Consider the following 13054-nt stretch of genomic DNA (forward strand, 5'->3'; position numbering starts at 1 on the left):
GAAGAAGAAGAAGAAGAAGAAGAAGAAGAAGAAGAAGAAGAAGAAGAAGAATTCTTACAAAAACAAGAGGGACCTCGCAGCGGTCGCTGCTCGGGCCCTAATTACAATTATTAGTACCTATATTACAGTCACACCACACCTTATTCCAGATGCAATGCCACCCAACATTTAATTCCAAACATCTTCTCTCCATCTAGAGACACCTTGTATCTAATGTAATTCTTTAGCATATTTATTAAAAATAACGATCATGTATAATTTTTTAAATTGGTAGATATTAGTAGCACTCCTTAGGTTATTTCCTAGACCATTCCATAAATTAACCCCTCTTCGACTTATACAATGGCTCTTCAGGGTCGTACGAACACACTGTACCTTAAAATGTAGTTCAGCTGTGTAGTTCAGCTCTGGTACTTGAGAAAATAGAAAATGTTACAGTTGCAACCAGCCTACATGTAAATGTTATAGTTATAGTTTGTAACCAGCCTGCAGGGGTAATGTGTTATACTACAACAATTTATGTATTGTAAAACCAGAGAAACAGAAACAAAGAAACATGTTCATGTTTCAAGTTCATGCATTTTTATAAGTTTTATTTATGTAACCGGTGGTTGTTTTTATTTAAGGCAGCAAAGGGGGGAAATTGGTACTAAAAAGTATCTGATAAATTACTTTTTGAGTAACTTAGTTACTTTGATAATAAAGTAATCAGTAAAGTAATTTGATTACTTTTTTGAGGAGTAATCAGTAATCAGTAATCACATTACTTTTTCAAGTAATCTGTGACAACACTGTTGTCCACTATCCACATTGGAACGTAAGGGGCACGTTTTGAAATCTTTTCACTCTGGAGCCCGGTTCCAAAAGTGATCAGTTTCAAGCTCCGAAACCGCGCCGCCGTGTGGACGAACTGCCTAAACGGTAAGAAACTTGTGTGGATGCATTGAAACGGGCTTTTGTGTGGACGGGGCCTAAATACATACCAACTATTTACACAACAAGGGACACCTGGAAAGGACACACATGGCTGAGGGAACTGAATGCCTGAACACAAGGGTGTGGGATGACAAGTACACGCATACATGAGAGACACTAAACAAAAAAACACAAGGAAAACACAACTGAAGTGGATCATCAATGACAAAACCCAAAACGTCACAAAAACCCAACCCAAACCATGATGTAAATTTAGACAAATATAGAGATATCAACATAAATATCTTATAAGAGTTTAATTTATGAATTGATATCTAGCCATTTTCCATGGTTTCCTTCATAATAACCAAAATCAATTAAGTACTTAAATTTGCTGCTGTGGCAGTGTAATGCCAAAACAGCACATTTGGGGATCTCATCTTTTTCTTTTTTTCTTTCTGTTAGTCACATGATACATATTTAGTCATACCAGGCATTAACATGAACAAGAAATTGAAGAAAACAAAGTGATTAATAATTTTTCCATGGCTGTATTACAAATATACATTAAAAACATAATTCAACATGATTCAATGTGAAATTGGACCTCATTGCATCCTGGGTTGTCGACTAGCTGGTGAGTGCTGGCATGTAGAGGCTGTCCTGCATTCACTGGGTTAAGGACAACTTTATCTCCAATCACCACCTTCAGGAGTGCATTAGAGAAATCGTATACAAAATTATAACATACTTCCAAATTATTGCACTTTTTTATAAACCATACTTCTGCAATACTACTCTTTTCTTTCTTTCTATCTTTCTTTCTTTCTAACTATTCATCTCCCAATTTGTTGCCGTATTAACAGTTGTCCAACTGGGTGTTGCCATGTGTATTACCATTACCACTATACTGTTTTGCTAGGGCATACCAGAAATACATTTTTAATTCAGCCAAATATTTGCATTCTTAAAAAAAAAAAATAAATAAATAAAAAAAATCATCTTCTTTTACAATATATTAAATCTACACAGATTAGCATATTATATGTAGCTCTTGAAAACAGGTGAATAATTTGAATATGAACACAAGAGGTCACTGTGGACTGTATCATGTATGACTATACCGGACAGTAGTTCACTATTCTCTGCAATGCAAAGTTGAGACTGCTTAAATCACAGGTCTCAAACTCCAGTCCCCGAGGGCCGCAGTCCTGCATGTTTTAGAGGTTTCTCTCCTCAAACACACCTGATTTATCAGCAAGTCCTGCAGGAACCTGATAATGATGTTTGAGGAGAGAAACCTCTAAAACATGCAGGACTGTGGCCCTCAAGGACTGGAGTTTGAGACATGCTGCTTAAATGAATAATTTTGACTTAAGTCTTTCATCTATTTATATTATTAGCTATTTAAATAAGAACTAATGGCATTCATTACAATTATACAAACAGTAACATCCACAAGTCCTATTAGAATTTAAGCAGCAATTTCAGTCATCTACTCACACTGTCTCCCAGGGACCGCAATTTGTAGAAAGGTTGGATGTAGAACCAGGACCCCTCATTTCCCGCTGAGTCCAGTGTCACCCTCATGGCATTCTTTTCCAGAAGTGCAGGTAGACGTTTGTTCACTGTCAGGTACTTATTGCTTTTCAAATGCAGCAGCTTTGGAGAAAATAATCTGTCACACATTACTGTAAACAGCTACATTACCATCACAAAAAGCAACACAAAGCAGACAGTGAAAACATAAACAAGTTAGGCCATGAAAATAAATGTCTCACAGCCCGATACAGCAAGATTGTGTGATTTGTATTATATTTATTTATTTGGTAAAATCTTTCAGTGACTTCTATTGAAAGATGCTTCCAAGGACCTTTGCAACAGAATAGATCACTTTCCCTTCCATTCAATAATAAAAAACTGTCCCGACAAGCAACAGGTCAATATGTAATAACGCTGATGTCATGATGAATAAAAGAGGCAACATAAAACCAGATGAGATGTGCAATTATCCTTTTGTATAATTTTTATTTTTTTTAAAGAGGGACAATACAAAATGCCAACCCCTATGACGCTCATTTACTTATGAGATTATCTCTCAAGTTGTTGAACATACCTGAATGACATTTCCATATTGGATGACTGATCCAAGCAACTTGCGATTCTCAGACTCATTCTGCTTCTTTTCCAAGTCAGCTGCATGCTATTAAAAAAAGGAAAAATAAAAGTTAAACTCACTGAGGGAAGAACGAAATAAAGTTGAAAAGAGATATCCTTCCATAAAAATGGGTACTGTTCAGTTCGTTCTGTAAACAAAATAGAAAATATGCCATTAAAAACATAATACTGTAATGCCGATGTCAGACTACACGAAAACAGCCCGATTTCAGCCCGACCGACGTGTCGCGGACAAACGGGGCATGTCGTAAACGATTTTGGGTTGTCTTGACGTAGCGTCGCCCGTGTAGTGTGACACGTTTAACGACTGGTCGCCGGTTGTCCGGGACGGTTCACGACCATCACGACGAAAGTCTATTTTTGCTAGTCTTGACGCATAATGTGACATACCTACGTCGTCGTCCGTTTGGTTCCACAGCATTGACCAATAGCGAGAGGGAGCGAAACGTCAATCACACACTGAACAGCACTTTAGAGCTCTTTTTATTAGCATTTTTATTTTATTTTATTAGCATTTGTTTATTTATTCGTTTATGTATTTATTTATTTATCCCCTGAATATTTCATGGGATGGGGCCAGGCAGGTGCATCTCGAGGGGAAAAAAAAAAAAAGCGCCCCGCTGCAGCGCTGCGGCTGCATGGAGCGCGCACGCATCCGTGCAACCCGTCAGGCAACAGCAACATGAATAGAGGACCAAAATATATTGTGACTGTTGTTCTAATAATTTCAGAGATTTGGGCATATGAGATGGGCACATATTTAGTGAGGATCGATCACATTTTCATATAGTCGGGCCAGGCCTCGCCGACTTAACTGTCACCCGCTCTCACTTGAAAGTTTTTTTTTCCCCCCTCGGAGTGAGTGGCGTACTATCCAATGCACCGTACTAAAACAAGTCAAATATGAATAAATTGAAGCAGTAAAAAATCTCTCTTTTTTTTTTTTTTGGCCCACCTCCCCGACAAACAGGGGCAGAGTCTCTCTTGGCAAGACAACACACGATGATCGGCTGGTGTCTTGTCGCGTTCAGATGTGCAGTGTGACTACACGCCCCGTCCACGACACGGAGCGAATTTGTCGTGTAATGTGACAGCGCAACTGTCGTGTAAGACAAAAAAATCGCGTAGTCTGACATTGGCATAAGGCTACGTTTTGTTTGGAACGTTCACAAATATAATTCTAAATATATTTTTATATTTTAACTGTGATGAACTTAATTAGACACAGTGTGATGGGAATTTTTACTGAAAAAATAGTCAGGAAGCATTGAAGAACAGTTTTGAAAATGTTGATGTCGCTCATGAATTGGATCTTATTTGACTGTGTAGCTGTGTATTTAGTGAATTATGTATACAGTAAATTTGTTGCGTATATCAAAGATAGCCATGTACCACAAGTCATGGTCACTGTGGCAGATACAGTAGTCTTACATGCAGTTTGTTGAGTAGAACAGTGTCCGTGGTGCTGTTGCCTCCAGGTTTTGCTGCCTTCCAGAATTGTTTCTGTGCTGAGTATCTGTTCATGGGACATAGTTTGAAAAGGCAATCTGGAAACAAAGGACAATATATGCCAAACTTGCATTAGTATAAATTGTTTGTGTGCACCTTGTTTCACACCACAAAAAAAGTATCCTGAAATCATTTTTAACTTACTGTACCTTAATTATAAGAAGCTTGATTTATGAACTGACACAATGAATTAGCTGTTATAGACAAGGTGCCTTGCCTTTCTACAGCCTCATCATTCTGCTCAAAACAATAACACAAAGATGCCAGTGGACAGAGAAGTGATAGAATAGGATGCTGAAACAAACTCAAAGTGAAAGGTGCTATGAGATAACATATTGTTGGTGAGAATTCGCACTACACTATACTGTAAACAAAACTGACTTGATTTGAAGCTCTTTTTTTTTTAATGCCTCTGCCACTCTAAAATCATTATGTAGGACCCATAGTAATAATGCTAAGGGACAAACTTGGGTTTGTCAGTTCATAGATAACGTCATTGCTTGTGACCCATGGATATTTCATTTTGTTTGTAATCATTTTTAATTATTATGTTTGAACAGAGACTAGAGCGACATATAAGTGGCTAATTAGCATATTTGTGAATACATAAAATGATTAAATTGTGCATACGTATAATACTTTGCTAATATGAGTAAGCTACAGTTTACATACTGCAGTACCTGGCCTCTGATGTAGTCGAATGCACAACCTTGAACTTTCATATTAGACAATGTGCAGCTTTTGTCTGCACATGTTTCTATAATAATTGCTAATGCACAGTGAGTTGTGTTATAGGAGGTCACTTATCAAAACACCTGGGGTGTATTTAACAAAGCAGGTTCAACAAACTGTGAGATTAACCCTGAACAACGAGTTCACATACCCACAGATAGGAAACTATGCGTTTTCGGTTCCAGCACAGCTGATTCCAGTGAGTTATCAACTCTGAGTAGTTGGACCTAAAGTTACCACCAGACTTAAAAGACCGCCTCAATGGATCCCCAATTCATCGAGTCACCATGGCAACGGGGGAAGCCGAGCGCAGCACCACCCTCTGCTTCAGAAAAAAAAAAAAAAAAAAAAGTGCATCGCCACAGCGGCTCCCCATAGAGGAAGGTGGCGTGAGAGAACATTGCTGTTCGAGTCAATGCGGAAATTTAAATGTAGTCCTTTGCAATCACAATAATATTACAGGGGAAACCTATTGAATGATGGCTCATGAATTCATTTCATTTAGGTGCAATCTTGCGCTAGTGCACTTGACTTAAGAGGAAATTTAAAAAAACTTAGACGAAATATAAAAACATCATTCAAACGGGTATTGACGTATATAATTTTAGTTATCTATGTAGATTCATGCCCCATCCCTGTAAAAGGCCACCTGGTTTGACCCAAACCTGCTCTGACACATTTTCCTTTCTTCTGACCCAGCAGACATATGTTGGGGTTTTCCGATCACGTGTGCTCTGGCTGGCCTTGAAGGCAATCTGTGAGATAGGGGTTTTCCGAACACGTGAGCTACACGTGAGTAAGTGAGCCAAGACCAGGTGCAGGCCATAAAAATGTCTTGTCCGCAAGATTTATGAGCAGGAAGGTACACATGAGCTTGCGTAACCATGAAGTTCATACAGAGGTCAGCTTTAAATTTGGCCAAAGGTTGCGAGCCTAAGTTTACGTGGAGTAACAGTGTCCCCAATGGTCACAAAATAGTACTGCACCAAGTTAAACTCCTATCTTGCAGTGCACTCTAGTGGCCAAAGACATTCATATGAATAATTAGGCGAATATGTAGGAGTGGACAAATTTTGTAATGGCCCAATACCGTTAGCTACCTTAAGATGTTACGCCCAAGGAAAAAGTTTGGGGGTGGATTCTAGTAAGGCTATAAAAACCAGTGCATCCCTTTGTTCGACGGATTTCTGATCCCTTCTGGCCAGAATATATGTCTTGTTTGTATGTCTGTGTCAAATAAATCTTTTTGTCTACAGCTTGAATCTCGGCCCGGCACTCTGTTACTTTTTTCTTCTAGATGCTGAGTTGTTGAACTTCTCCTTTAAAGCGAATACAAGCGAAAGCTCTCCTTCCAACACATATGATGATGCATAATATACGATCACTCTTGGAGAGGAAAGTCGGAGCGCCCCCCCCCCCCCCCCCCCCCCACCCTCCCAGACATATCTCCCCTGAGCGTCTGCCCGGCGGGAGGGTGAAGACGGCCTCCGCCGGGACGTAAATCTTGGTCCGGCCGTCTGCCTCTCGTCGGGGCCGACGAAACAACATTTAAAAAAAAAACGGAGCGCAATACATATATGCTGCGATATGAGCGTTATAACTAGGTCTGATAATGTTGCAAATATAAGGACCGATTAAGTTGTGTCTGTAGATGATGGACAGTGATGTGAAACGGCACCACTCAAAAAGATAACTGCTGTAGAGGTTTCCTCCGGCCACTAGGGGTCACTGGGGTATTAAGTTTGTTGTACTGCCTCGCGGCAGCAGTTCTCCATTTTGTTATGCTGCCGACAGGACATGTTGTTGTCACAGTGCTGCTAATCTTATGTTATATTAAGCTGCTGACGTTATTCATGTAAGTCTACATGTTTAATGTATGACTATTAGTTAGGTGGTTATTCTTAATGTTGTCTGTTTTGTGTAAGTTTATAGCCATTTATGTTTGTACCTCTGCAGGGCTCCTTCATCGCTGTCAATAAATGCTAATTGACATTGAGGAGTATGTTTCTTCAACTGCGGAAATGGCAACATATCTATGCGCAGGCTGATAACAATCTCACAACGAATATGTAATTCCCTGTGCATTAAAGCGGCACCTTCATCAATAGGCTCATTGTCAAAAGGGCATGCCATGTCTGTGACTAAAGTGGACTGTACGATAGATTACAGGCGCAGAAAGTCGCCGCAGCGGACTGAATGAATGAAGAAATGCAAGGTCGTGTGTAGGTTCATGGACCATGTTATTACGGGTACTGACCGAGAGCTTAAATGACCTCTTTTTATGAAACAGGCTAGAATGACCTCTTTTCCTCTGGTTTCAGTTACCTCCCTTTCTGAAATGGAAGCCGCAGGGTTTCCCACATTTCACGGTTTCTTAAACCAGGTTTCTCGCTAAACCTGCTTTGTGAAATACCCCCTCCACACCTGGATTTAGTTGTGTTTATTAAGAGTGTAACGGTATACGTGGGTGTATTAATACGTTTCGGTACGGCATGTTCAGTTCGGCCCACTTGCGTACCATTCCTCGTGTATTTTTCCCTCATTAAGTTTATGTGCCGGGGAGCTAAAGCTAGTAAGGAATGTTTCACACGGATGTTTTTGACTGGTGGGGGCAGCAATGCACTGTCTGCCGAAAATGAAAGTAGAAGAAGAAGAAGAAGAAGAAAAAGAAGATGATGTTTTTTTTGGTTTGTTTGTTTTTTGTTTTAGAAGAAGCAGAAGAAGAAGATGATGTTATTGAGCGTCGCCGCCACTCGCCAGCTGTTAGCAGATAGAGGCACAGACGAGGAGACAGAACATCGCAGCACTGCGGTCTCCTGTGTGGGAACATTTTGGCTTTCCAGTTAAAACTGCCGATGGTCAAAGGTGCATGGATAAATCCAAAGTTGTTTGCCGACATTGCTAAACGGAAATCGGCAGCTATGTTGCAGGCAGCACGTCAAACATGCTAACACATTTAAAACGATATCACCCGACTGCAATGTCTTATCGACAAGAGAGAAAAGTAGCTTAGTACAACCAAAGATAGCTACGGCATTTCAACAGCCTTTTGCTAATAATTCAGATCGGGCCAAAGCAATAACACACGGAATTTGTGTTTTTATAGCAGCAGGATTACGGCCATACTCAGTTGTTGAATGTGCAGGCTTTAAATATTTGCTCAAAGTTCTGGAGCCCCGTTACAACATCCCTTCACGTCCGCACTTTAGTCAAAAAGTTATACCCGCACTTTATGACAAAACTAAAGCAAATGTTTGCCAACGAGCTGTCGAATGTGTCCGCTGTGTCATTCACCGCAGATGGATGGACATCGCGCGCGACCAGTGTTGCCACAGTTACCTTGAAAAAGTAACTTAGTTACTTTACTGATTACTTGGTTTTAAAAGTAACTAAATTGCGTTACTGTTTACTTGATTTTAAAAGTAACTAAGTTAGATTAAAAGTTACTTTTTTAGTTACTTTCAGCAGCTGCCGATAACACCACCCTCAACATAAAAATAATGCGGTAGAAACGGAGTTCCAAATACTTTATTGAAAGTGCATTTTTAACATGAAAATAAAGGTTTTTTTTTATGAAAAACAAAATAGGCAGTCTCTCTTGACTTCTTGTAACGTAAATACTTTTTATAAAACAAAAAATAAAAATTATCAAGGTTGAAAATGAAAATCCCCTTGTCATGGTTTTGCTCTCAGGCCTGTTTGTTTTCATTCCAGCACCAAAGTGATTGGTGGGCGTTCCCTTCTTAATGACCACACCTGTTCCACATGGTCAATCAATGGACTATAAAGCCACTGCGCCACCACTGCCGACTGCCAGATTATTCATCTTGCTCACTGCTGTGCAGCCAAGTGTTTATTCTAGCGTTTTCATAGCCTTTCATAGCCTTTCATAGTCTTTTCACGTGTCTTGTGAAAAGACACGTCGCCCTTGTTGTACTTTGTAGAATGTTTGGATTTTAGTTTGCCTTCCCTCACCTAGACTTGTAGTGTTACCTTTTACGTGTGCGCTGTTGGCCACGTTTTCCTAAGTTGAACTTTCTATTTCGTGTTATATGATGTTTGCTGTGAATCCTTGCGTTTTGTAAGCAAGTGTTTTTCGTTAATTGCTATTTTTCTCCTTGCCCTTTGCAAGTGTTTTCGGTTGAGTTGTTTTGTACTGGTTGTTTGACCAGCTTTTTCGGTTGTTTGTTTCCGCGCATCCGCAGAATAAATTCTTGATCCTCCTTTCTCTGGTCTGCGTATTTTGGGATCCACTCTCGCCGGCAATCCCGGCCGTGCCTAACACCCCTTAATTCCTCTATTGTTTGTTCCGCTATTCCAGTGTGTACACTTGAGTCGACTCGTGCATGCTGAAAACTAGGGGTGGGAATTTCTGAAATGAGGCCGATTCGATATGTATCTCGATGCACAGGTTGCGATTCGATTGCAAAACGATTATCTTTCAGTACAGAACGGTTCGATACGGTTCGATTAAGTTTGGGAACGATACAATTTTCGATTCGATACGATTCATTTCAATATTCAAAACTTATAGTGACATTTGTTGCTTGTAAACAATCTTAAAACACCACAAATTTTTACAGTACCTACAAATGTGTTAAAAAAGAACAATAACAAATATGTCTTCTATATTTTGAATCAAATTATTTAAATATACCACAAGAAAGGGCTGGGCGATATGACTGAAAAATGTATCAGTATCCTTTTTCTCCAAGATTGTGTTTACTAGGTGACTTAACAATAACTGAGCTACCATGTAAACAATCCCAATCTATATTTATAGCTCTTACTATTGCTAAAAAAAATAATCCTTGTCAATTGGAAAAATAAACAATCTCTAAATATCGACCACTGGTTAAACTTACTAATAAATTATATCTCAATGGAAAAAATCTCTGCCTTAAATAAAAATCAAGTATCAAGATTTAAACAAATATGGTCTATGTACATAGAATATTTTAATCTTAATTTGACAACTTAATCCTGCCAAGATTCTGCCTGTTAACGAGAGCCTCTCCTAAAGCTACAGTTACTACTAATGGGATTACATCACAGAGTTTTACTTTACAAAGGGGAACAAGACAAGGGTGCCCAATGTCTCCTTTATTATTTGCTATATTTATTGAGCCGCTTGCATTAGCTATACGTCAGGATAGACGGATCCAAGGAATCCACTCCGGGACAATAGAACATAAAATTAATCTATATGCCGATGATATATTACTCTATTTAGAAGAACCTGCTATCTCGCTAGGGGAAGCATTTAAATTAATAACTAAATTCTCTCACTTATCAGATTACTCTATTAACTGGACAAAATCAACATTATTACCTATTACAGAAAATTCATGGAATCCTACAAGTCAGGATCCACACTACTCCTTTCCTACAGGTAATTTAAAATACTTAGGTGTTAAAATTTCACCTAAGTTAACTGAATTAACTTCTTTAAATTTTTCACCATTATTGGATAGTATCCGTAGTGACCTGGAGTGCTGGAATAATCTTCCGATCTCTTTAATAGGACGGATAGCTACTATAAAAATGAAAGTTTTACCAAAGATTAATTATTTATTTTCAATGATTCCATTTAAACCTACGTCTAACTGGTTCCAATCGCTGGACTCTGCTATCATAAAATTCTATTGGAATAAAAAAAAAGCCCAAATTAGTCTATCTACTCTTCAGGAAAGTAAATCTAAAGGAGGTTTAGAGGCACCAAACTTTATGTACTATTATTTAGCTAATCAACTACAATATCTTGTGCTATGGACACAACCCAACAGAGATACTAACTGTTGGTTGGAATTGGAGCAGAAGGATTGTAATAATCTTAGACTGTCAGATTTACTCTTTATTACAAAATCAATAAGACGACATAATTGTTTTAAAAACCCAATGATAGCCGCCACCCTGACTGCCTGGTGGAAGGCATTAGAAATTACAAACTCCCAATTGGCGCCCTGTGGGCTCTCTCCCATTTGGCATAACCCCGACTTTCAACTTAATAATCAGTCGTTCCATTTAAGCCTATGGGAGCAGAAAGGAATTACACACCTTCATCATCTTTTCTCAGATAATAAGTTTATATCGTATACAAACTTGGTCCAGAAATATGAAATAAAAAAGGGAAATTTCTTACATTATCTGCAAGTTAAAAATATGGTTAAGAAACAAATCCCAACACTTCAGGATATGCTCCAACTGCCTGTCTTAGCTAAAGATATTATAAAGCTTTCTCCAACAACAATAAAGAAAATATCAAAAATATATAAGTTATTTTTATACACAAATAAAACGTATTTACCGACTTTAAAATGGGAAAAAGACTTGTCTATAGTTCCGGAACCAGACTTTTGGACCCAAATCTGTGAAAATGTATTTAAAATGACCAAACAGACAAATTTACAACTTATCCAATATAAGATACTTCATAGAACATATATTACACAATATATGATGAAAAAAATGGGACTCTCTGACTCCGACATTTGTCTCCAGTGCTCACAAAACACTGCCGATACTTATCTTCATGCTTTATGGTCATGTACTCCAGTGCTGCATTTCTGGACTAAAATCTTGGAAAAGCTCGCTGATATATTAAACTGTAGGCTTCCTTTATCTCCAAGATTGTGTTTACTAGGTGACTTAACAATAACTGACCTACCATGTAAACAATCTCAATCTATATTTATAGCCCTTACTATTGCTAAAAAAATAATCCTTGTCAATTGGAAAAATAAACAATCTCTAAATATCGACCACTGGTTAAACTTACTAATAAATTATATCTCAATGGAAAAAATCTCTGCCTTAAATAAAAAGAAAGTATCAAGATTTAAACAAATATGGTCTATGTACATACAATATTTTAATCTCAATTTGGCAACTTAATCCTGCCAAGATTCTGCCTGTTAACGAGAGCCACCACATCGTTACAACTTCTGTTTTCGCTGCTTCTGTATTTGGTATTTTGTATCTGATTGTTTTTATTTTTATATAGTCAGGAACCTAGTTGCTGCTAGTGGGCTCGAGCATACCACACTATACGACACTATACTCACTAACTCCTTAAGAGTTATTTCTAGTGGGCACTAAGCATCAACACTTGGTGTTACTGCATGCTAATTAGTAAATTTTCTTGACGCCGTCCCCCGTGGTCGGGCGGGGGTGGTTCTGCCGCCTCCCCCCCCCGTTGTCTGCTCGGTAGCGGTTGCGTCTTGGCCGCTCCCTGGGCCCCCTGTGGGGTGCGGTGTTGGGGTGCTTTCCCTGGTGCCCGGGGCGGCGCCGTCCCGGCTCGGTCCGCTGCTCCGTGCCCGGCGGCACGGTTCGGGGCGGGTGGGCCTCTGGTGTGCCCCGTGGTTCCCTCTCCCCTCCCCCTTCCTCCCCCCCGTCGCCTCTCCCTCCTCGCCTCCTCCCGCCCATCCTCCTCTGCCTCCCGGTCCCTTTTCCCTTGTCGCCCTCCCTCCCCCCCCCCTCCTGCCCTGCAGCCGCCCTTTCGCCTTCTTGTCGTCTTCCCCCCGCTTCCCCCCCCCCCCTTCCCTGTCTGCCCCCCGCCCCCTCCCCCTCCCTCTCCCTGGGCCTGGGGCTCCCTCCCCGGCCCGGGCGTCGGGCTCCGGGGGCCGGGCGGGGGTTTGAGGCCTGCCCCACTCCGGTAGAACTCCTGGCGCCCCAGGCGGGCTCCGGTGGCCGGTGGGCTGTCCAGTAGCCCTGCTGCGCT

At 40.1% G+C, this 13054-nt stretch overlaps 1 protein-coding gene across 10 annotated transcripts in view; it reads right to left on the reverse strand.

The window, feature by feature from the left end:
* itpr1b (inositol 1,4,5-trisphosphate receptor, type 1b) overlaps positions 1 to 13054 on the reverse strand; it is a 437606-nt gene that overhangs the window by 232221 nt on the left and 192331 nt on the right. For all 10 annotated transcript variants that reach the window (XM_077530278.1, XM_077530281.1, XM_077530280.1 and 7 more), the window contains 4 exons: positions 4525 to 4640; positions 3032 to 3118; positions 2419 to 2577; positions 1523 to 1621 (listed from right to left, as the gene is read on the reverse strand). In XM_077530278.1, coding sequence (XP_077386404.1) covers positions 1523 to 1621; positions 2419 to 2577; positions 3032 to 3118; positions 4525 to 4617 — 438 coding nt within the window. In that variant the 5' untranslated portion in view covers positions 4618 to 4640. The remainder of the gene's footprint in view (positions 1 to 1522; positions 1622 to 2418; positions 2578 to 3031; positions 3119 to 4524; positions 4641 to 13054) is intronic.

Source organism: Festucalex cinctus, chromosome 8 (genome assembly GCF_051991245.1).
Source record: "Festucalex cinctus isolate MCC-2025b chromosome 8, RoL_Fcin_1.0, whole genome shotgun sequence".
Classification (NCBI taxonomy): domain Eukaryota; kingdom Metazoa; phylum Chordata; class Actinopteri; order Syngnathiformes; family Syngnathidae; genus Festucalex; species Festucalex cinctus.